Raw genomic sequence first — 23,425 nt, 5'->3', positions numbered from 1 at the left:
ATTAATCGTAAGAATAATCGATAGATTACTCGATTACTAAAATATTCGTTTACAACAGCCCTACTTTACAGTGTGACGGCATATCTGCTTCAAATATAAACAATGAATCATTATAATAACTATTAGATAGTTCTTAAGGGGAAATTGGTATCAGGAGGCCAAAGCCACAAAATTCTGATCGGTGCGTCTCTGTCCCTGGCGTGAGCTCGGACAGCGATGGAAAAATGAAACACATCGTGATGGCGTCATGGGCACAGAGGAACTCACAGAGGGGGGTGGGGACTGCCTGTCAGTCAGGGGTAGGCTCTCATAGCCAGGGTTGCCATTGGAGGAAACGTTTGGAGTCCTGTGTGGAGACAGAAAGAGACAAGGACAGAAGAGGGAGGGAGAGAAGGAGCGGGGAGAGAAGGGGGAGGCAGGGGTGAGACACAATCAGAATGACACGGGGGACGAGGGGGCCGCAGGATGACGGGACCCAAAGACAGGTAAAAGGAAAGAAGAAGAGAGAGATTAGAAATAAAGTGCAGAAACGCACAGCACTTAGTGTAACTATAAGCACCACTGGCCCTCAAGGGAAGAGCCAGACAGGCACACAGTCCACTCCTGATGCAAACAGAAACCTGCATTTAAGACTAATTCATCACCAGTATACCAGCTCTGATGTTGTTGCTCTAATGAACTTTGACTTGCAAAAACTCAAAACCTCGCCAAGTAGTTCTGGTCTAGTTTCTAGTGCAAATATCTTAATACACAAAAACTAACTTAAGTAACTTTTCAGCAAGAAATAGGAGCTTGTTTTATATAAATAATCCCTTTCATACTGATAAAAAAAAAAAAAAAAAAACTATAAGTGAAATAATCTGCCAGGAAATTTTTCCCATATTATAAGCTGTAATGTCTTGTTCCACTGGCAGATTTTTTCCACTTCTAAAATGGGAATATTGTTATAAGTAAAATAATCTGCAGGGGACACCAGTCCTTTTTCATCAATATTAAGGAATTGTTTACTTAAAGCACGCTCATGTATTGTGCTTAAAAGTTACTTTTGTCTTATTTCAAGAGCACAAAGATATTTGCACTAGAAACTAGACCAGAAATACTTGGTAAGATTTTGTGTTTTTGCAGAGATCTGAGTAAATTTAAAATGAGTGGACTATGCTTTAGTGCTTGCTCTCTTCCTAAGCTATGTCAGTATATTTGTATCTGTGTGATAATAATATTATCAATGAGACTAATCAGAGTAATTTATAGCAGGACAGCACCAAATAATTTGAGGGGAGGGGGAGCGTAAAAGAAGGGGAACCAAACGGGGATCAGAAGGATCATGGAGAGAGAGAAGCAGCAGGACAGGTCGCAGGGAGATAATAACCTGAGCGATCCGGACACCACAGTGAGGAGACGGATGAGAGCGATGATGCAGGAGTGGGGAGTAGGGGGGGCCGAGGGGTTTACCTATCGACAACCTGAGCCTCACATCGCCGGAGGTTTTTACGAGCGCGGCCTCGTCAGAGACGCCCTCCCCCTCCGGCACAGCAGTGCACCTGGACTGCTGTCCAGGAGTCAGGAGGCCGTTTGCAACCAGATCTGTGAAATGTCCCCGAGCGGCACTACATCGTCTGTCCTGAAAACACCTGACAGACGGATAGACAGACACACAGACAGACAGACAGACCGAACGACCTCTGGAGCTGTGTCTGTTCCTCTGCCTACACTCTGGTTCACACTGACCTGTCTGTGTGTCTGTCTGCAGTTCATGTGCAGCTCTGTGTGTGTGCATGTGTACATGTAGACACTGAAACTACAACTGCATCCCCAATAAATCAGAAAGAGTTGATTTGTTTCCGTAATTAAATTCAAAAAGTTAATTCCTTTTCATCTTTATTCTGCACAGAGTGATGTATTTTAAGTTTTTATTTCTGTTCATTTTGATGATATTGGCTTACATCTTTAATCAAAACCCAAAATTAACTTTCTTTAAAGGGCTAGAACAGGTTAGTTTAGATCTATGGGCTACACAAAACATGTTCATTGCAGTTTTTGAACAAAATTATTCTTAGAAAATGAGATTTCAGTATTTTAGGGCGTCTTGTCCCTTTAAATCCAAACAAGCTGCTGGCCACGCCCCCAACTCAACGTTTACACCCCCACATGAAAATGGCTGCAAACAGATGTGCAATTACACAACCGTACATCTTTGAAAAGCAGAAGTGGAGCCTCCTGCACAGTCAACAAGAATGTAGCAAGTGGTTTCTGGATGGTAAATCAACAAAAAAACACTTTTTTTTTTTTTTTTCCAGCGCATACAGTCGTACAACCAGCTGACCAAACGTGCCTGGGTTGCTAGGTGACGGGGCTAGGCTTGGCAGGGGTTGCTAGGTAATGGTGCAGTGTCCATCAGGTGTGACTTAACAACTGGGATATTTTTGAAACAGCTTATTTTCCAGACACCAAAAAACATTAACTCATTGATTAACTCATTGCTAAAAAGAAATGATTATTTTATTTATTTTTTATTTTTTTATAATGCTTGGGCTGTTTCTCCAAGTAGTTGAGACCCAAATGGAAGCACAACAACATGTAAAATGTAAATTTGACATAATAGGTCCCCTTTAAAAACTTAAATAGAATAAAAGACTAATGAAAAAATGTTTTTAATACAGAAATGTTGATCTGCTGAATAGTATGTTCATGTATGGTATAGTAAGTCCACTCAGTGCTCGGTCAGGGCTTCTTGCATGGATTATTGCATCAATGCGGTGTGGAATGGAGGAGATCAGCCTTCGGAAGTGCTGAGGTGTAATGGAAGCCCAGCTTTCTCTAAAAGCAGCCCTCAACGTTGGGTCTGGTGTCTCTCGTCTTCCTCTTGACAATCTGTCTATAGATTCTCTGTGGGGTTCAAGCCAGGACAGATTTCTGGCCAATAAAGCGTTAGTAACACTGTGGTGGGTGGATTAAAGCTCATCTGCAGAGGGAACCATGAACTGCTCTGACATGTGCTGATTTTGGACTTGATAAGTCTCCAAAATCCTGAACCCCAAATCACCATCGATTCGTCAAGCTTCTTGTGTCCTGTGCCTCGCTACTCTTTATCCAACCTCTGCTACCATAAGCAAACAAAAGGAGAACTTTGGTACACTGGGCAAAAGTAACTTTTCTCCATCTTTAGCATTTACTGATGTTGTCTCTGGTTCATGGTTAACACAACGAACACCACAGTTTTAGGCCAAGCCCTGGAAACGTCTGTGTGTGGTGCCTCACTCAAATTAAAGTCCACTTCTTTTGAATCTTCCCCAAAACTACACATTTTTCTACAAAGTGTTTTTTCCTTCCACTCAACTTTTTGTTGGTATTGGATGCAGATGTAGGCAGAGGAAAGACTTTAGCCACTCAACCTCTCACAGCTGGCTAAGCAAGGTTGGTGGCTTACACTTATTCACTCTTTGGTTACCTAGCAACTCACTCACTCTTTGGTTACCTAGCAACAACTTGTTGAGTAACTGACGCAGCACAGCAGCAGTTTAAATTTTCACCTCTGTGCCTCATAACAGCTTAAAAACAGACAATCATGTGGAGTGAAAACTGTGGATAAAACAGAAAAGGTCACACCACCAGTATAATTATCGATATCAACCGATATGAGATGGTTATATCATTAGTTAACCTAGTTTTAACGTAATATTTCTGTATCAAAATGCTTTCATTTACTGGTCTCGTGTAATTTTCTTACTTTCTCAAAATCCAAACATTGGGTTTTTGCCGTTAGTAAGCCAGGATCATCAAAATTGATGGAAACAAATTCCTGAAATATTCCACTCTAAATGTAGTTTCACCTTTATAAATTCATTTACTGGAAGAAATTCTAATTTACTGGCGCCACCTCGTGTCTAACCTGCCTTTCTCTGAGCAAAGATGAGCGTAGCTTGCTGACACTGTGATAAATCTGTGTGCTGAAGTGATGGACTAGGATTGTAGCTCAAAGCTCTCAGCATTGATTCAGACTCTGTTGTGTTTCTCTCCTGATGGACCCTGGTCTGAGATGGGGGTCAGCAGTGTGAAGGTGCCAGATGGTCCAGATGTGGCGACAGAATCACAAGGTTGATGTGTGTCTGAAAACATTCAGCATGTTTCGTCTGTCTGTCTCCCTGTCTGTCTGTCTGTCTGTCTGTGTGTCTGAGTGTCTGTGTTACTCACGGGAGGGGCGGCGCACTAGAAAAGGGGGGTGTCCACCCGGCCCCCGGGTAATTATAGAAGGGGGCCATTGCCCCTCGCTGAGACCCCGAGGATGCCTGTCTACGTGCCTGATGGGAGGTGAAGGGGTCCTCACTCTCGCTGTCCGAGTCGTCGTACTCCTCTGATTCACTGTTGGCGTCCATGACAGGGAGAAAAAGCAAAAAACGGGGAAACATAAGAGCAAGGAAATAGCACAAAGCACAAAGCTGAAACCTGTAAGTCTCTCAAATTGCTCCAAAATAACCACAACTTCCTGTTAGGAATTAAACATGGCGGCAGAAGGCTCATTTGCATGGACAGATATATAGGTTGAACTACTTTAAAGTAGCGTTTTCAAAGAGAAAGTCATTAAAACACAAGGCGATGTTGATTGGAAATCTTGTCAAAACCACATAAGCGTCGCAGACTGTAATGCGCCGGATGCTAAATCTCCGTTTTCCGATGAACACACGCAAACACAAATGAGAGTTTTCTCAAATCTCCTCTTTGTCAGAGTCCTTATAAATAATTGGTTTCAGTTTTAATTAAACTGAGACTGTGGACTGTGAAACAGTGGAGTAACAAATTCAGCCTGATTTAATCTGTTTTTAAGGCAGGAATGTTCACCATCGACAGTCGTAAAGGTTAAAGAGCAACAGATATCTGAGCCATTCGAATGCCTGCGTGATGTTTCATTTTCACCTGGGAAAGCTTCTCCAGGCTCCAGGCAGAGAGCAAAGGATGGCAGTGAAGGCCAGGCCAGAGAGGAAAGAGTAAAGGGAGAGGTAGAGCAATCCCTCCATCCCGTCATAACACAGGCCTTTGAGCGAGTCGATGTAGTCCTAAAAGGAGAAAAAAGGAAATAAAATGCTCAGAAAGTTTGGAGGTTTTGCTTTGGGAATGCTTGATTTTAATGCTGCACCTTATTAAGGATCCTGCAGTTCAGCAGCGCCACCAGCTGATGAAAGTTGCCCTCTGTGCTGTTGAGTATCTGCTGAACCTCCCTGAGTGATTTCTGCCAATGGCACAAAGTTGACAAATGTGAGAATTTTCCTTTTGAGTCTTTTACTTGCACTTTTCTGTGCAAAAGCTGTTCCCTACCTCGGCTTTGGGGAACTGTGGCAGAGCATTCCTGTCCAGGCTGGAGAGGTGTGTGTGGATGCTTGACAGCGCCCTCTGAGACTGGGTCAGCAGCTAAACCCAGAAATTCACCGAGGTCAGTGCCTTCACACGCTTCTGATTTGCATTTTCACTTTTACTTTGTTTTGAGTGTAAGTGCTAATCTGAGTAATCTACAGCCCCAGTACGATGTTCATTATCAAGACTTTGAATTATTCTTATGCAGTTTTTTTTTTTATTATTTTGTGTATTTTTTTTGCAATTCAGACATGCTCAAATAATTCTACATTAATAATTCAGCAGATGAGCTACACCACACTGCAGAGATCAACTAAGCATTGGATGGTTTCCTTTCACAGACTATCCCTCCATCTCATCATAACACAGGCCTTTGTGTTATGACACAAAGCATAATCTGTACATTTTCCTTTTTTAGATATTAATTTTGGCACCAGTGGCTTTTATTGAACATTAGTGAGACAGGAAAGAGGATTAAGAGAGAAGGGAAAGACATGTAAATGCTGTAAAATCCAGTAAAATTGGAACGAATGCTGTGCAGTTCTGGATGAGAGTTTAGTGAAATTATTGAACATTCTATCGGCCGTATTATCTGCTGATATTGTTATTGATACATATGTTGTTTTCTTCCTTTCTGACTTGAGTTTTATTAGTTTTCCATAAAGGAAATTACACTGCAGTTCTACACTTAACAAGGCACAAGCTAAACAATGGTTGGTCCTTGTGGACTCTCTGGAGCAAATGCCCAAAACAGTTATGAAAGATTGCTATTGATCTATATCGTTATTGATTTAGACCTTTCAGCCTCCACTAACGTCGCTTTGTGATTTTACGTTTCTGTCCACATTCTGTCTCAGTCGCTTCACTGCTGAGAACTGACTGTAGAATAATTTGTGGTGCGTTTTCTCTGCAGCTGGATGAGGCGGATTTATTCAAATGATCACGGTTGGTTTGATCTGATGAGTTTACGTAAACAAACTGGCCATACAGGAACATCTCTACTTCTGACATTCCACTTCCCTACTCAGTGCTCACGGTTCAATGTGCTGAAACATGTCCGCACGGCTGAAAGCGATCGCATTACCTGCTGGAATGGACTGTTCATGCTCCTGCTGCAGGTCAGGTAATAATCCAACACGTCTGAACGGCCAGCAAAACAGCAGCACACAAAAGATCAGCGCACAACAGAAAGGAACATTCATCTGGTATTGTATTTGATTCTGCTATCTGAGGCACATTTAGGGAGGCAGATCATGTACAGGGCAGGGGTTTATTTTCTTTTTTTTTTTTTTTTTTTTTTTCCAGAAGCTGTGCCATCTGTACCTGAGCTGGTGCCGGTGGTGATCTGGGTGGAGTTGAGGACGAACGTGTTTGGCTCAGAGCAGAAGTCGCTGAGGGCCTGCAGCAGGAAAGATGGGATGACATAAAAGGAATGATGGGACAGATGGATAGACGAGAAGAAATGGAGAAAATGATAGAAGGAACAAAGTTAGTACAAACATTGGCCAGTGGAAATGTTGAACATGTCTAACTGCAGCACAACATTTATAGCAAGCTTTGGTTTGGTTATGTTGAACCCTCCTGCCTTTTAACCTATTTTCTATTTATTTTATTTCTGATTTAATCTTTATTTCACCAGGAAAATCCCATGGAGATTAAAAATCTCTTTTCCCTCCTGAACTTATTTTGAGTCGGAGATACAGTTATTTGCGAAAGTGTTCGGACGGCTCTAACTTTTAAACATTTTTCACAAATGGGTTTGCAATTTATTAGCCTACTGTGCGTAAGACCAACTAGGAGTCTGCATTTGCTGTATCTTTTATTATTTCGTTTATCATAATAAATTTATTGTCGTGTTAAGATTTTTGATTTATCATTCTCATGATAAATTCCAACTAGTAATGTTTTTTAACAAAAAAAAACTGTCTGGGTTGTTGTTGTTTTTAACCATTTCCTCCGCTGTTTGTTCAATCAATTAATTTGAAAACATGATTAAATGCAGTTCCTGTGTGAATTGTAATACTAATCAAACTTTCTTTATGTGACTGGTGTACTAAAAAAGCATTTTACAAATGGGTATGTTTCTCACGTTTTGCAGCCTTCACAGTGATATAGTTGCCTAAAAAAGTAATAAATAGTTCTTATCTTCACTTTTATTGTTTTCACAATAGCAGCACAGAATATTACAATAAAACTTCAAGTCCACATCGCCCCTCTGATCGTCACAAAAAGTTGGTGAAGTGGAAGGAAAATTTTACATGAGCTTTGCTGCTTCTCTGATTAATGCACTCCCAGCCAGCCTGATTAGGTGAATATGATATTTTAATCTGATATTATGCAAGGGTATCAAAACAAAGTGGCTTAAATGCAAATGCACGCCACAGTTCCCATGTTTCATCCAATTCACAGTAAAACCCCATTCTGTGTTGGTCTAAATCAAAAAATCCCCACAAAATTTGAAAAAGTTCAAGTGCAAGAAGAAGAAGAAGAAGAAAAAAAAGTGGCAGTTGGATATCGCCCCACCAGAAGAGGGAGTGAGAGCCCCACACAAGCAGGCCGGCTGACAGACTGGGAACCACTGACCCAACACAGCACAGACTGGGCCGCCTCACAGCTGCTCCATTGTTTCCCTGTCAGTAACCAAGGACAGAGTGTCTCTGTGTGGACGCACGCGCTTTGGGACATCTCCCACCAGCCCTACATGACACTGGGAAACTGAATAGAAAATATACCCACACTTTCAACTCTTTTGACGGATGAAAGCAGCCCCTCCTCCGAGACAATGGTCGCACTTTACAACTAAAAATGGACATTCTTCGGCCGCAGACGCAAACAGGCTCTTTATGCTCCATAAAAGTCAGCCTTTGCACCCAAGATTTTAAATGTCAATTTATTTCACACTTTTGCACGCTTGGTCTTATTACCCAATAGGTCAGACTGCAGCAGAAGCTTAGAGCTTATCCTACTGACAGCAAGCTGATTGTTTCTGCTTCCCGGCCCTAAAATGCACTCTTCCTGTCTCCTCCTTGCTCTTGCTTAAGGCACTTCTCTTCATCTTTTATCTTTATTTCTCCAAGCCAAACGCCCACAAACTTGCGAGTACACTTGCATGTGAGAACACGCACTCTGGTGGACAAATGCACTTTGTTAACAAGCGCGCACACGCTCATTGAATCTTTAATCTCTGACCCATTTTCCTGCCGTCTTGGTTCTCTGCCATGACTGCAGCATTCCCTACGATACTGGGCTTTTCACAGTTTAGCACAATGGAGACAGAAATTAAACACAGGCCTCCAATCAGGGGTCAGGCCTCTTTAATCCATCATCTCTCAACTGCTGCCTTTCGCTGACAGTCTCCTGCTATCGCTCCTGTTCCTGCCCAGTTTTTCTGGATACTCACCACCACCGTGGCCGTCTCCAAACCCAGAGAGCCCCAGCTGAGGAAGAGAGCCAGCCATGCCAGCACGGTCATCCTGTGAGGAGGGAGGGGAGAGCAAACTCTGCTCAGCCAGAGGGACACTCAGTACATCAGGCCAGAGCGGTTTCAGTCTGGAGATAAAATACCGAGTTCACTCACAGGATGAGCAGCCAGCGGGCTTGCTTGGCCAGTCCAAGCAGGATGAACAGACACACTATGAGGTCGAGCAGCAGCAGCAACACGTACGACAGCCACCTGAAAGAAACACGGAGATTTTCACTTCAGTGACCAAACAAGCAGAACCAATTTTATCCTAAACGCAACGCAGTAAAGAAAGAATCAGTTGAGTCGATTACATTCAACCTTTAAGTGTTAAAACTTGTATCACAAGACATGAAGGGTGAAGTTAAAATTCATCGTCAAGATAAATAAATATGATGGTATTAATTAACATTTATATTTATTTCAAACAACTGGTACAATGTTATTTATCATGACAAGCATAAATTAAATGTTTTTTACTGTCTGATTTTGGTATCTTGTTTAATTTTTGTTTGATTTTACTTAACAAAAAATTTGATAAATCAAATTTGACCAAAAATTTGATTTGGTAAATCAAATTTGATCAAAAATGTGTTTTGGTAAAGCAAATTTGATCATTTTGATAAGTTGTTAAAAATGTATTGAAAATGTTGATAATTTTAGAGAAAATGTTATCAAAGGTTTTATAAAATGTATCAAATTTTTCAAATTCAAAATTACTAAATGTTGAATTTATCAAATCAAATTGATACATTTTGAATTTGTCAAATAAAAATATCACTAAAAATAAGCAATCATTTTATTTTTATTGTTTGAAATTTAAATAAATCAAATTAAACAAAAAGTGATCAAGATGCCAAAGTAAGACAGTAGAAAATACATCAAGTTTGCACTATTTATATTTTCTATTTTTAGTAATGGGAAAAAAATAAATCATAAATCGTATTTATCTGTGTACTGTTTAAGACAAAAGAACTGAATAATTTTCCACTGAATAAATATTTATCCACAGAAATGTCTTTAAACTATGATAAATAACCTTACCTGTAGTCCTCATTGACTATCAGTGTGTTGGCGGCCCAGCCAGGCGTGAAGGGGCTGGGCAACAAGCTGCTGGTGGGCACCACCGTGGGAACCACAGAGGGCGGGACGGGCGTCAGGGGCGTGATGGACGCCCCGCTGACGCTGCTGTCGTTTCCCGGCCCCGCCTCTACGCTGGACCGAGCCAGGGAGATGGAGGAGAGGAGGTTTATCACGTTCTCGGACAGCCTCCGGCAGTTCCGCGTCGACACCAGGAACGGCTTGCTGCCGGAAAACATCTCCTCCATGGACCTGAGAGGGCCAGAGACGGAGAGCTGCAGTCCAGTAATGGTGTCTGAAATCTACGAGGGGAGGAGAGGAAGAGCGTGAGGACGAGATGAGTGGGCTAAAAACCACAAAACAGCCATAGTGATGCTTATAATTGCACATAAAAGTAGTAGAGAAGGAGACGGTGCTAATGCACTTATAACCTAAAACATTGTAGATTAGAGAGCAGCTTCCTTTTAGAAGGGGGCGTCTGAGTCAGAGCACCGAAAAAGGACTCTGCACATTTCTGTAACCAGGAGATTTCATCAATTAAGTCCCTAAAGTCCCCAAAAACTTTTCAGTGAGTCAAACTTAATCAAACCGATGAGCCGGGTGTTGATCATGGTGAAATAAACGTCTCCAAGCGAGACAGGAATGTGATCTCTACACGCAGATCTCTATTGATTTGTATTTACACTTTTTTCTAACAGTCAGCACATCAACAGACTTTGTGTCAAGGTTTTTCTCTCACTTAATCTGTCATCTGTCTGAATCCTCCACCACAAAGATTAATCTGCTATTCTGCAGGCACAAATGGAAGCCTTTGCTTTTTAAATCTAATTTTTGTATCTAGTTTCCTGTAAATTAGCTTAGTTATGATTCAAATGGTAAACACTCAACGTTTATATCTGCAGCACTCACTAGATTACAGACGCCGCTTTTGAAAATGTGTAATTAGCCTTAAAATAATAATAATCTATTATTGCAGGAGACCACTCTCATGCTAAAAACATTGAGTATTGAAGACTTTCTGAACCTTTATCACAATCCTGCTCCCTGTCTGTGATGACAACATGAATCTGGGTCCTCATTCAGTCTGGTTTGTCACATTTTTGGTTGTTTTAAACTATTTTGGCTGTAAGTATAGGTATATTAAGCTGGGAAACTGTTTTCTTGCAAAACTAAAACACATTTGTCTCACAAGAATTGCACGATCTACTTGTCTTTCCCATTTTGAGGACTGGCTGGAAGAAGTGGGCCTCGTTATCAACATATGATTTTACAGAAAATAGAAAATGATAGATTTCTGGTAAAAAAAAAAAAGTTCTGACCAATTTTAAATGATCAATAAGTGTTTCAGTTCCATTTTTTCATAGATTTTTAAGGGCTGCCAACAGGTGAGGAAGTGTTCATTAAACAAATTACAGATTAGGAATTTCAAAAAAGTGAGATTATGCTGCTGCAATTCCAGACAAATTTATTTTCAGAACTTAGTGTTCAGTGGTATTTTTCATTCCTGCTCCTGTAGTGCATGTCCTGGAATCAATCAAACATTGATATGTTTTATGAAAGGACCTTAAGTTAGTTAATTTGTACTAAATAACACTTCATACAGTATGAGCAAATTGCTCAGGGCAGAAATCACAAATGGAGGAAAGATTCACTGCAAAGATTGCACATTCAATAATTAATCACATGACGAAAAGGTCACCTTACTGATATTCAAACCATATTTAGATTGCTTAGGATGATGCAGCTTTTTAACTTAATGTCACACATAAATATATCTGTACCAATGAAAATCCCAAATCCAATCTGTGTTGCTGTAGCTCACAGACATTCACCTCTGCTGTCACTTAGGCTGCGTTCACACTGCAACAGGAAGTGACCCAATTCCGATTTCTCCAATGTGAACTGCAAACGAACTGAAAGTGTCCGGCATGCGCAGTAGAGGACGCAGTGACGTCACGAACGGAGCGCGTGCTCAGTGTTTGCGGAAGTAAACATGGATGGTAAAGGTAAGCTTGCGATCGTCCGACTGGAGCCAGCACAGTAACAACTTAATCCTCATTATTGTCCGCAATGGTTGTCTTTTTTTTTTTTTTTTACGCATGCGCGTATCAGGACGCAGAATAGTGACGTTTGTCGAGTATCAATGACGTTCGGGAAGTCGCATTCGAAAAAAATCCGACTTATTTTTCAAACTGTCATAAAAAGATCATATAGCTACAGGTCGCATTAAGGCAAAAATAAATAAAAATTAAATAAAAATCGGAATTAGGTCACTTCGGGCTGCGGTGTGAACGCAGCCGTTTTAGCATCATTATCCTGACCTCATGGAGGAGTGACATTTAGCAGTCTGACTCACAAACCGCTGCCAGGACAAATCGATAAGTTTGCATCTGATTCTTTTTCCTCTGTGAGGCTTACCACATGTGAATCTGCCCCTCTCTCCTCCCCACACAAACAAACAAACAAACAAACAAACAGCATCAAGCAGCGCAGATAAACACTCCGCACGACATTTTCCTGGGGCGGGGGGGAAGCAGCACTCACCAGCAGATCGATGGAAGCTAGCGTGTAATTGGCTGTGAGAAGAGACGAGGTCAACTGATACATCCCATCGTGAGCCTCGCTGTTGCCATAGAAACCGATGCCTATGGCAACACTGCAAAAAGGGGAGGGAGGGGGGTAAAGAAAAGCATGAGAACATTGTTGGAGGGTGACAGGCAGAAAGCAGGATAGAAGAGCAGATAAATGCAATGTTTAATTCAGTGTGTACATTTTAAATGAATGTGACACGGGGGAAGATGTGAAGTGCTTTGGATGAGCGTACCAAGAGTGAAGCAAAAGGGAAAGGAATAAACAGATGACAGCAAACAATAAAACACGAAATCAGGCGCCTGGCTGTTAACGCATAAACTCCAGGAGGGGGGGGGGGGGGAATATTAAAAATTTTAAACATAGTGTTTACACATTTCTCCGTTATTCAAATATTCAGATTAAGGCACGGGCCAGATGTTCATCAAATCCCCTCGAACCCAGGAGAAATGGTATGACCCAATCCCCCACAAAATATGTGACCCAGATTAGAAAGCAAGCAGGGGAAATGGAGGAATATGTGTTTTTCATTCCAAGCTGCCAAATGTGAACCAAGCCAGCTAGATCCAAGCAAAGGCCAGCAGCTGAGGGCTCATATTAGGCATATTCAACATTATATTTGCTATTCATGCACAGAGAGCTTTCATGTTGAGCATCAGAGGAAGAGGCCCTAATATTTCATCGCAGTCCATAAGGGGGAGACACGAGCTACTCTATCATCCTGCAGTGTGTAAACGAGGACAACATTATGGCAGCTGAAATCAAATTTGCTGCACATTACCCCCCTGCAATACAGCGATACAGTCTGAACGCATGTAAAAGTACAGGAAGTGGAACGTAATGACCATTAAAAGCATTAAAGTGCACTTTGATTTCCTTGCACCTCACAGATGGCTGAAGCTTTGGATGTACGGCCGAGCTTCCCCTGAGTGACTCATTCTTCCATTATACAAGAGGCGCGTGTTGGACAGATGTCAAGCAGTGTTTCTGAGCACTGTACGATAACCACAATGTGCAGACTCGATGAAAGCACAATCAGCGGAGATGTGGGGGGAACAACTGGTGGGTAAAGGACCAGCGGTTTCTGCGCTGGTACGCTCCGCACACGTAGTGCTGTGGCAGGCTGCGGTTGGGAAATAGGAAAATAACATGACTGTGTGGAAAACTGAAAGCCACATGATGGAAGTGATGATGTGCGACCTGTGATTCACAGTCCGATGTTTGCACTTTTTACTGCTCAGTATAATCTCAGCCACCTAAATGCGGCTTAATGTCATGCTTTTCATATTTTTTTTCTCTCTTTTTTTTTGGATTTCCTCTTTTTTTTTTGCGTGCTGTTTTGCTCTGTCACGCTGATCAAAGAGAATTCAAGAGGAAATTCAGCTTACAATGAGTCTGCGATGACTCACCGACTCAGTATTTTTAGAAATAAGTTGACACTGTTTGAATGAGGCTTAGTGCTAATGCACTTTGAGGTACTTCCACACTTACTTCACTTTCCAGACAATGTGGCTGCTTCTAATAGTGTTAATGTTTACTTATGCAGTTATGCACCAATGCTGAAGAACAGCCAGACACTGTGGTAACATTAAAAGCAATTTAAAACCACTGAAGGATTGGCTCTGGACTATTATGACTTCAGTTCCTCTTTTCTTCTGTTGCAACACATCCTCAATTAGTCATTGTTAGCTTTGGGATTGGCATTAAGAAAGATATGTACTGTTAAAAAAGTACCAGTATTATCCCCTTGACAAATCTAATGTGTTTTTGCTTCTTTTGTTGCTCAAGTGATATAATTACACTGCAGAAACACAAAACCTTACCAGGTATCTTTGGTCTAGTTTCTAGTGTAAATACTGTATCTTAGAACATTTGAAATAAGACAAAATTAACTTATAACTAAGTTGTAAGTTTGTTTTAAGTAATCCGTTCTTCACTGTTGATGAAGAAGATTATTTAACAAGACATTTTTCCCATGTTATAAACAAAATAATCTGCCACTGGCACAAGCACCTTTTTGTCAATATTAAGGAACTTTTTACTGAAAACAAGCTCCAATATTTTTCTGAAAAGTCCCTTATAAGATAGTGTTGTCTTATTTCAAGTGTACTAAGATATTTGCACTTGAAACTCAAAGTCACTTGGTGAGATTTAGTTTTTTTTTAAGTGTAAACAACAGCTGATTCCACATGATGATAACCAAAGCTAGCAAAACCACTATTTTTTAATTATATAAGCATTTTAAGACAAAAAAACCCAAACTGCCTCAGGGTGAAAAACTTATTACATCTGCTCTTAAATTGGGAATTATCTGTCATTATAATTATTATGTTTTCTTGAGCAGGTTAGGAGAGGTTTACAGGCTATACTAAACCTGTTCACTACATTTTTTTTTTTACCTAAAATTGGAAATCATTATTACATAACGGAAATCATAGAGTAGATCTTTGAAAAGCAGAAATAAAGCCTCCTGCACGACTAACAAGTGGTTTCTGAATAATAAGTCAACAACTCTTTTACATTCTATTCTATTCTATGCAGCACATACAGTGGTAAAACCAGCTGACCAGACATGCTGGGCATTTGCTTGGGTTGCTAGGTAACAGCACTGGGCTTCGTTTGGGTTGCTAGGTAACAGGGCAGTGCCTGCCAAATGTGACTTAATTTTCAGGAGGTTTTTTTGAAACAGCTAAAAAAAAAACCCCATTAACTTATTGTCAAGAAAGAGCTTGGTGGTTTTTTGTAAGTGTCTTGGAATTTATTTGGAAGCAGCTAAAACCCAAATGGAAGTATAAAAACATGTAAAAAGTGATTTTTTTTCATATAGGTCTCCTTTAAAAAAACAACAAACAAAAAAAAAACAGATTTCCAAGTTTAATCTTTCTGTTTCATTGTATTTTCCAAAAATATAGCTGGGTTGCATATAGAATGAAATATTGTATTGCAATTTGTATTCCCTCACTTAATGCATAATGTAAAATGTGTCATTTTGTAAAAAAAAAACAAAACAAAAAAACAAACACTCCAAATGTGTGACTTTTTCTTGCAACAGTTTTTTGTAAATCTCTGTAGTGCTGATGAAGCCCGGCGTCCGCCTCTCACCAGCACAGCGTAACAGCCGCCACCGCCACCCACGTGACGCAGCAGATGCCCCTCCCCTTCTTCCCGCTGTAACCATGACCCGTGCTGCCGTCTTCATCATCGTCCTCCTCCTCCGAACCCTCGCTCCGGTCCCCGCGGTGACAGCAGCAGTAATGTATGAGGAAGGACAGGACCACCAGGAGGGAGATGACGAGAGCGATGGCCGATAGACTGGACAGAATGAGCAGAGTCTGCGGGTTAAAAAAAGACGAGAGAAGAGGGGGAGGGGGAGAACAGCAGATGAACTGGGATGTGTTGGGGGGAAAAAGTCATTTTAATTCAAGTAATTATTATAACCTGCTAGCCAGCTACACTAGCCAGAGACTGAGCACCAAAACGCACCACAAATCGGAAATCACTTCTGTCTGTAGCCATCAGATTAAACAATACGCAACTGAGTGTCTAAGTCTGTCATTTATAGACAGTATTTCTATGTGTATTCTTGTTATTATTTCATTTATTTTATATTTAGACATATTTGACTAACACACTTGTGTATATGTTTCATAAATGTTATATTTCTTATGGTTAGTTTTGTATTTATTAATATTCAACACCTTGGATGGAGTAGTTCTTGTATTCTATGCTACGCTACGCTACGTTATGCTATGCTATGCTATTCTATGCTGTTCTATTCTAGTCTAGTGTATTCTAGTCTGGTCTATTGTAATAAAGATGATTAATTTGAGAACGTTGAACTCTAGAGCCGATCAGCAGGAGTATACTTCAAACACATAATGTAAATGCTTTAACAGATTTTAAAAATCCTGCAAACTTGAGGTAATTGTCTTCTATCCTTATTTCAGAGGCTTTCAGCTCTAAAGCCTTGATGTCTCTCTGCTCTGTGATGAATTTCAACGCCACTAAGCCATATCAGGCTCTGCTTTTGACCAGGCTCCATGTCACAAAGTCAACATCACTGAAAGGCATTTTGCTCCGACACATTACCGCAGCATTATCCTTCATCCATCTGCCCGTCTGTCACTCCTCCACCTTACTCCCTCTGTCTCACCTCCTGTTCTCAGACTCCCCTCCCCGCCCCAGCCGTTTCCCTCACGTTCTCCCGCTCTCGTTCTCCTCTCCCCCCACTCTGCCGTCTCTTTCTTTCTTTCTTTCTTTCTATCCACACCACTGAATCTCTATTAATAATCTGTGACCTACTTAAATACATTCGCTGCCACTCTCTCCGGCTCCCCGCTCTAACTCTGTTCGCCTTTCCCTCTCTGCCCAGTTTTCCGCTCATCAACCTCCACGTATTACTCATCACCACTCTCATCCCGTCTCTCTCTCTCTTTCTCCATTTCTCTGTCTCCAAGCACTTTTGGTTTCTTTTGTCTTTCTGTTCTGCAGAATAATTTCTGCTCTTCCTTCCCCAGCCCACCTCCTTTTTTTGTACCATGGAGTAGTCACCAATGGAAGCTGAACCAAAAGGATTGAAACTTTTTGCTGCAGAAATGCCTCCATCATCCAAACAAAAGCAACTGTGGAAACATGCAACCTCAAATTGCTTTACATAGCTCCAATTTGCACAGAAACACTGCAATATATCAGCAAAGAAGAGCTGGGCAAGAGTTGAGAGGTAATTGCACGGCTCAATGCAATCTTCCCTCCTGTAACTGGGTCCATTAATAAACAAGGACAAGAGGTTTAAATGCCTTTAAATGCTGTTGTGATGGATCTGCAGGTTTTTATGGAGCAATTAAGAGTCTTTCTGGACAAGCAGTCCATCATCCCACGAACATGTACGAAACTGTACCTGCATACACATAAACAGTGGGTTTACAAGGTGGTTGTGGTGAGAGCCCATTACCTGCTGGTACTCCCAGCTATCGGGGGCGAAGATGTTGTCCCTCATCTGCATGCTGAGGTCCAGCCGGGGCAGGGCGTGACACATTCTCACCCATATCGAAGGAGAATAGCTGGGAACTGTGATCATGGCGGCCATTTTCCACTGCCAGCGGTCCCCTCCGCCACCCTGCAGGAGGGAAGATACAGAGATCAGTTGGACCTGGATGTGGGGTAAGAACTAAAAAGAAGGAAAAAGGGAGTTGCAGGTGTGAAGGTTTTCCTAAGTGCATCTTGGGTGCAACGCTGCAGAGACGATGTGGTCTTAGCGTCTCAGAATTGTTCTGATAGGTGATCAACTGGACTGAAAGGTTTTGGGAGGTCTGGTAGAATCGGTTCAATTCGGGACCAAAATTGCAACATTTGTTACATTTTCAGCTACCGTGGTTTGATTTCACGCTGCACCGTGTTAAACAAACCAAAACCTCTAAAAAACCTGTTTACCTGCTCACCTGTGGTGGCGCTGCATCAAGAACCACAGAAGGAAACGACACAAAAACCTCTGAAGAAGACAAGAGTGCAACTTCCATCTTCATGAAATGTAAACTAAAATGTAGTTGCATCAGATTTTAGCAGTCGTAGGATTTTACTTTTGTCTTTGGTAAAAGACCATTTTTCCCTGTAGAGTTAGACTCTGACATTTGCTCTGGTTGTATTTACCTAGAATGCCATGCACTATAGTCCACTTCCTGCTTTTGAAGCGACCTCTGGTCCACTTGGCATTCACACTGCATTCAAATTGCACCAGAGTTCACTTCAAACAAAATGAGACCGAGCTTTGCAGGCAGACCTATGTTCAATTGTGCATTCACACCTACCCAAACAAATTGGACCTTTTAGACAAATGTGCTAGAGTTCGACTAAAGAGCACTGAACAGAGCTGGTGTGAATGCATCCTTAGATGTTTCTATTGCTCCGACACTAGAGGTTCTTCTAAAGGTAACTTCAACGTCTATTGTTCTGCAGAGACCTGCAAATTATCCATCAAGTGAAATCTTTGAGTGGTACAGCATCAGAACATGTGTGTTTTGCAGCATATTTAATCTGTATCTGTATTTCCCAAGTTTTTAATTGCAAAAGACTACTTCTTCATTTTAGGGTCTTTTAGTCAAATGATTCCCTAAGTTGAGATGTTTAAAATCCCTCTTTGTGTTGTAATCATGTTAATTTGATATCCAGGGATGATTAAAAACCCTGACAGAAATTATACAGTAACATATAATTCATAATTTCTCCCCACTGCTGCTCCTTTCAGCTGTATGAATTAAAACTGAACTCCTCCTTTATGGATCCTTTAGTCAAGCCCTTACTGCAAGTCGAACTGGCGAGATGTTTCAGAGCAGGCAGCTGGAATCACAAAACTAAAAGGGGGGTAACTTACAACTCAATATGCTTTAGATATATGTGCGAAATTTAGCAGATTCAGTGCTTTAAACACAAAAAAACCCTACTGTGCACCAACCCGGTGCTTCGTGGAGCTGCTTCTGTCTGTGTTTGTATCATATCACTACCACACATTCTTAAAGAAACCTGGTCCCTCTCCCTGCAGTCATTACAGCTTCATGATTACCTTCCAAGGTGGACCAGAGATGGAAGATCTTTTTCTGGTTTTCACCTCCTGTGCAATCATGTCACAGTTTTTTACGTTGACCATGAAGCAAACAGAACGGACACAGATCAGGTAAGAACGATCCGAACAGAGCTTGCACTAGAAACCCCAACTGGATCAGTTTTCATTGGTTTTTCCACATCTGCCTTGACTTGTTCTGACTCTGACACCAAGACAAATTCAAAGATCCTCATAGAAGTTAGTAGATAGATTTGCTTTGGAAAGAGATGTGAGAGGAACAAAATGTTTTTTGTTTTTTTTTAGATTGATGACCAGTAACTGGAAAGTCTGAATCAGAAAATATCCAATTTTATATTTAAGCACTACGGCATCGGGCTGACAGAATGGGAGAAGTTGTTGCTGAGCAAAGAGCTACTTTTAATATCAATGAGATGCTTCAGAATAAAACAAATCTCCATTATCCATTTGAGTTTTCACATTGTGTAAAGAAACATGCTGGGTTTGACATGCATGCTGATAAGGTTCTGGAAATCTCATTTACAGCAAGTAAATAAGATACACAGAGATTGTTTTAGTAACGCTAGGTGCATCCAAAGTGTCTATTGTTAATTTAAGATGCTAAATCAGTTTGTATTTTCTTTAAAATATTAGTAAAAACCTGCTCTCTCACACACAATGTGTCACCTCTGCTCCTAATCAAATTAGGACCTCATATTACAAGATAGCTAAAAAATAGTATTTGTAATGCTATCTTTATATTATTTTTATAGCTCTTAAACAGAAATTAGAATAAGCTGTATTCAATATAAACGCAAAATTCCAATTACACCTCCAGTTTAAAGCTCCGATTTTCTAATTGATCCAAATTCAGACTCTTTTTCTTAATTTTGAGATAGCTGGTTGATTGTTTATTCACCTCTGTTTTCATTGAAATCCTTGAGACGGTTCATAAAACCAGTGGCAATTATGAATTCAGTGGTGAGATGATAATAACTGGACAAATGAATAAATGATACAGAATGATCCTACAATGTTCTGCATTCATATCATCCCAAAGCCGGTCAATGGGGGCGAAGAGGGAGGTCAGACCCGGTTAATTAAAACACACAGAGGAACCGTCACGATAAAGATGGAGGCAACAGGAGGGGCATGAAGGAGGCACCACAGATTAGGAGTTCATAAGATGAGAAAACAGGGAGAACCATTTATACATGGTTACAGAGCTCTGAACTGTACAGCTCCACATCACTAAGCTGTATTCAAAGTAACAACAAATCATTCAATAAATAAAACTTTCAGCATGCACAATGTTCCACTTTATCTCTGTTCCTATTGATTCCTCACACAGTGGCGGCTCAGACGAGGCCAGACCTCTGCGAGCTCAATACAGTGCATGGTAAAAGTTTTGATTCTGCCACTTGTCACATTCGACGACGCCCACAACAGTGTCACCATTCAGATTTGGGTTGGGTTACGGGCCGAGAACAAGTTAACAGATCGCCCACAGGCCAGACAGGGCCCCGCTCTAAGCCCATTACAGTAAGCCTGTTCACCTTAATGGGTCCAGCAGCCCAACTGTCACAAATCAAATCACTACCAGCACTCCATTTCTCTTATTAAATCTGTGCCGAACATGTTGGCTCAAATCACATCACATCCATCCACCCATACCTCAGCGGTGTAAACACACGTGAGCGCTCTGATGTGTAAACACGATGGGTGAATTAATGAGATTATTTCACTTAAAGCTTTGTGAGACATTTATTAAACTTTGAGCATGAAAACATGGAAGAGGTGCAATAATATGCCATTAACTCATGTTAAAGTGATATTTTATATCAATCTTTCAAATTCAGTCATCTCAGTTTGTTTCATCACAGAAGACAAACTGGTTTTATCTGGTTGTGCCAACTGACAGCACCTTTAGCTTTGCTTGGTAAAAAAAAACCAGCTGCTTGCTCTACGCTTCGTTTTGTATAGATGGCGTTTTAGGGTCAGTGCTGATGGACAAAAGGAGTAAAAGGTGTATTCTGAGATTTTCAGAGTAATCTCAGAAACTTTCTAGAAAAGAATTTGACATTTTCTGATCTTGTAAAGCGAAAGGTTTTGACACTTGGAAATTTTCTGAGTTTCGAAAATTAAATTTTTATTATTTTTGGATCTTAGAAAACTCCCAAGCTTTTTCTAGAAAATTTGAGATTAATCTTAAAATTTCAGCATTTTTTATTTTTTTTTTGTGTGTTCCCGTTTGACTCAGTGCCGTGGATTTGGAAAATCCTAAACCTTACGCAGTATCTATGATGCTCATCTAAAAGCAAGGACGGAGCGGCGCTGGTCACCTTAATGGCTATATCTGTTCAATCCAGTTGCTTGTTAAAAATAAAAATAAAAAATCAAGTAGTAGCAACTTGATTTATTTATAGCCGTCAAGATGCGATGAAGGCTTGCAGAGAAAGATGTGGAATAAAAATTATATCCAGTGTGGAGCAATTGTTTGGATGTTAGATGAAAATGAAATGACTGCGCCAATCATCTCTGTGTGCACAGCAGCAGATCGGCTACAGCAGCAGAAAACCACAAAGGGAGGAACTCAAAGTGTGGCTCCATCCTGCCCTGTCTGACTGGTTCGGGCTGCTGGCAGGCAGTGCGGCAGTGTTGGAGGTTTTCTTCGCACACTTTGATCTCCTCAGTACCAAGTGAGCTTCACTTAAATGCCACAGCCTCCCTAAGTATTATGCACGTCTCTTTGTGACCACAGAGTACCTCCAGCAGGAAAACACACTTTGTCAAAAACCTCAGATCATCTCAAATTTCTTGGACTTGACAATAGCCTTCACAAAGCGGAGCTGGTTAGAGAACCCAAAAGCTGTACTCAAGTAAGAGCAACACCACTTCAACAGATTTTTATGAAATGTCCAAGAAATTGCTCAAGAAAGAGTAGAAAAGTATTTTATTAAAAGTCAGTGAGCTGAGTAACTGATCAGAACTGATTTAATAAAAATGATGTCATCGCACAAAATATAAAGCTGTGTCCAAATTCTGGTATTTTAAAGACTAAAATAAATACATAAAAATCAGATATATAAGGTGATTGAAGGATAATAGATTCAAGCAGCTCTTTTAAAAAAATAAAAATAAAAAAAAAAAATAAACCAGTCCGCAATGCAATATGCCAGAATGGGGTAAAGTCCTTTCAGTCCCAAATAGCACAGCACTCTCAACAGATAAGAAAAAACAAACAAGAAGCCTCACTTTAACTTCAGCTGAAGGTGTGTCCGTATCGTTTTTTGTTTTATCATCATTCAGTGAAGTTACTCACAATGGGTAGAGTATCCAGAAATTTTACTCAAGTAAGAGTAGAGACACTTCATAATAATATTACTCAAAGTAAAATGTACAGTTAAAAAGTTACTCAAGTAAATGCAACTAGTTACTTCCCAACTCTGCAGCACATTCAACAGATCTGGATCCAGTTGGCCACACTGGATTCATGGATCTGCATTTGTCGAATATGAAGCCACTGTGACGCCGTCGTGTCAACATGAATTAAAATCTCATGAGGAACGTTTCCCTCACCTCGCTGAATCTGAGCTGTGAATAATTAACGCAGTAGTACCGAGATGTACCTATTAAAGTGACCACTGACTGTGCTGGAGTTGTGCTAGAGTCCTTTTCCATTGATAAACCTACAGACCAGTTATTGATGTGATCAAACCCTCCCTAAAGCACTTCTGTTCTCACAGTTTCTGACTTTTAAAGACTCGCGTTATTGATCCACTTATCTTACCTCAGAGTCCATTTTCATGTTTGTCATTGAGCCAGTGTAATCCACTTTAAACTGATTGATTTTCAGACAGAACCAAAGAACATCATGTGAGTAGCTGTCCACAAAGCAGACTCTTCCCAAAACTCTGTCTGCAGCCAAGACGTGCTGAACAACTCCAGCCTTTTGACAAAAGAATCTGTGGGATTAAGACATGAACCTCTCGGTTTTAGACGTTTTAAATTTAGTGCTTTTCTTTGTAAATCCAGCGTGCTGGACTGACAACTCCTGAAGGTAATTTAAAGTTGCTCACCTGTTCAGACTGGGGCTAACCCCCAACCAAGTGGTACAAATGTTTGGATTCCTGCAGTAACAGGTGTGGCTGTGAAAAAGCAACCAATCCATTTGCTTTGGACATTTTCTGCTTCATGACATACTTAGAAGGTTTTTCACACCCTGAATGAAGCCTAGAATGTGAACATTTACTTTTTGTTTTTTTCTTCCTCAGTGCTGAAAAGATTAATTCCAATAAAAACAGCAAATATGATAAATTTGATGAGATCTGGAGGCTTTTCCTGAATTTCATTCAATTCTTCATGTCGGTGGTGCTGAATTATCATCCAACCAGAAC

General features: G+C 40.7%; 1 protein-coding gene and 1 long non-coding RNA gene across 3 annotated transcripts in view; one reads left to right on the top strand and one right to left on the bottom strand.

The window, feature by feature from the left end:
* Nucleotides 1-23,425, bottom strand: part of ttyh1 (tweety family member 1) — a 34,270-nt gene that overhangs the window by 5,408 nt on the left and 5,437 nt on the right. Inside the window, exons 2-14 of one of the 2 annotated variants that reach the window (XM_015042356.1) lie at nucleotides 17,427-17,591; nucleotides 15,578-15,807; nucleotides 12,431-12,542; nucleotides 9,851-10,188; nucleotides 8,924-9,019; nucleotides 8,747-8,819; nucleotides 6,670-6,745; nucleotides 6,431-6,486; nucleotides 5,311-5,403; nucleotides 5,132-5,224; nucleotides 4,912-5,051; nucleotides 4,192-4,359; nucleotides 268-346 (exon numbers count right to left, since the gene is read on the bottom strand). In XM_015042356.1, the coding sequence (XP_014897842.1) occupies nucleotides 268-346; nucleotides 4,192-4,359; nucleotides 4,912-5,051; nucleotides 5,132-5,224; nucleotides 5,311-5,403; nucleotides 6,431-6,486; nucleotides 6,670-6,745; nucleotides 8,747-8,819; nucleotides 8,924-9,019; nucleotides 9,851-10,188; nucleotides 12,431-12,542; nucleotides 15,578-15,807; nucleotides 17,427-17,561 (1,689 nt within the window). In that variant the 5' untranslated portion in view covers nucleotides 17,562-17,591. The remainder of the gene's footprint in view (nucleotides 1-267; nucleotides 347-4,191; nucleotides 4,360-4,911; nucleotides 5,052-5,131; nucleotides 5,225-5,310; nucleotides 5,404-6,430; nucleotides 6,487-6,669; nucleotides 6,746-8,746; nucleotides 8,820-8,923; nucleotides 9,020-9,850; nucleotides 10,189-12,430; nucleotides 12,543-15,577; nucleotides 15,808-17,426; nucleotides 17,592-23,425) is intronic. The other variant, XM_015042357.1, reaches the window with a different exon arrangement.
* LOC106953529 (uncharacterized) lies at nucleotides 14,588-15,164 on the top strand. The gene is made up of 2 exons (XR_001426209.1): nucleotides 14,588-15,074; nucleotides 15,107-15,164. It is a non-coding gene; the product is annotated as an uncharacterized LOC106953529 (long non-coding RNA).

The sequence above is a fragment of the Poecilia latipinna genome, unplaced genomic scaffold (assembly GCF_001443285.1).
Source record: "Poecilia latipinna isolate Pla-1442-1.1 unplaced genomic scaffold, P_latipinna-1.0 Scaffold586, whole genome shotgun sequence".
NCBI lineage: Eukaryota > Metazoa > Chordata > Actinopteri > Cyprinodontiformes > Poeciliidae > Poecilia > Poecilia latipinna.
This window is presented reverse-complemented; position numbering and strand designations above follow the sequence as displayed.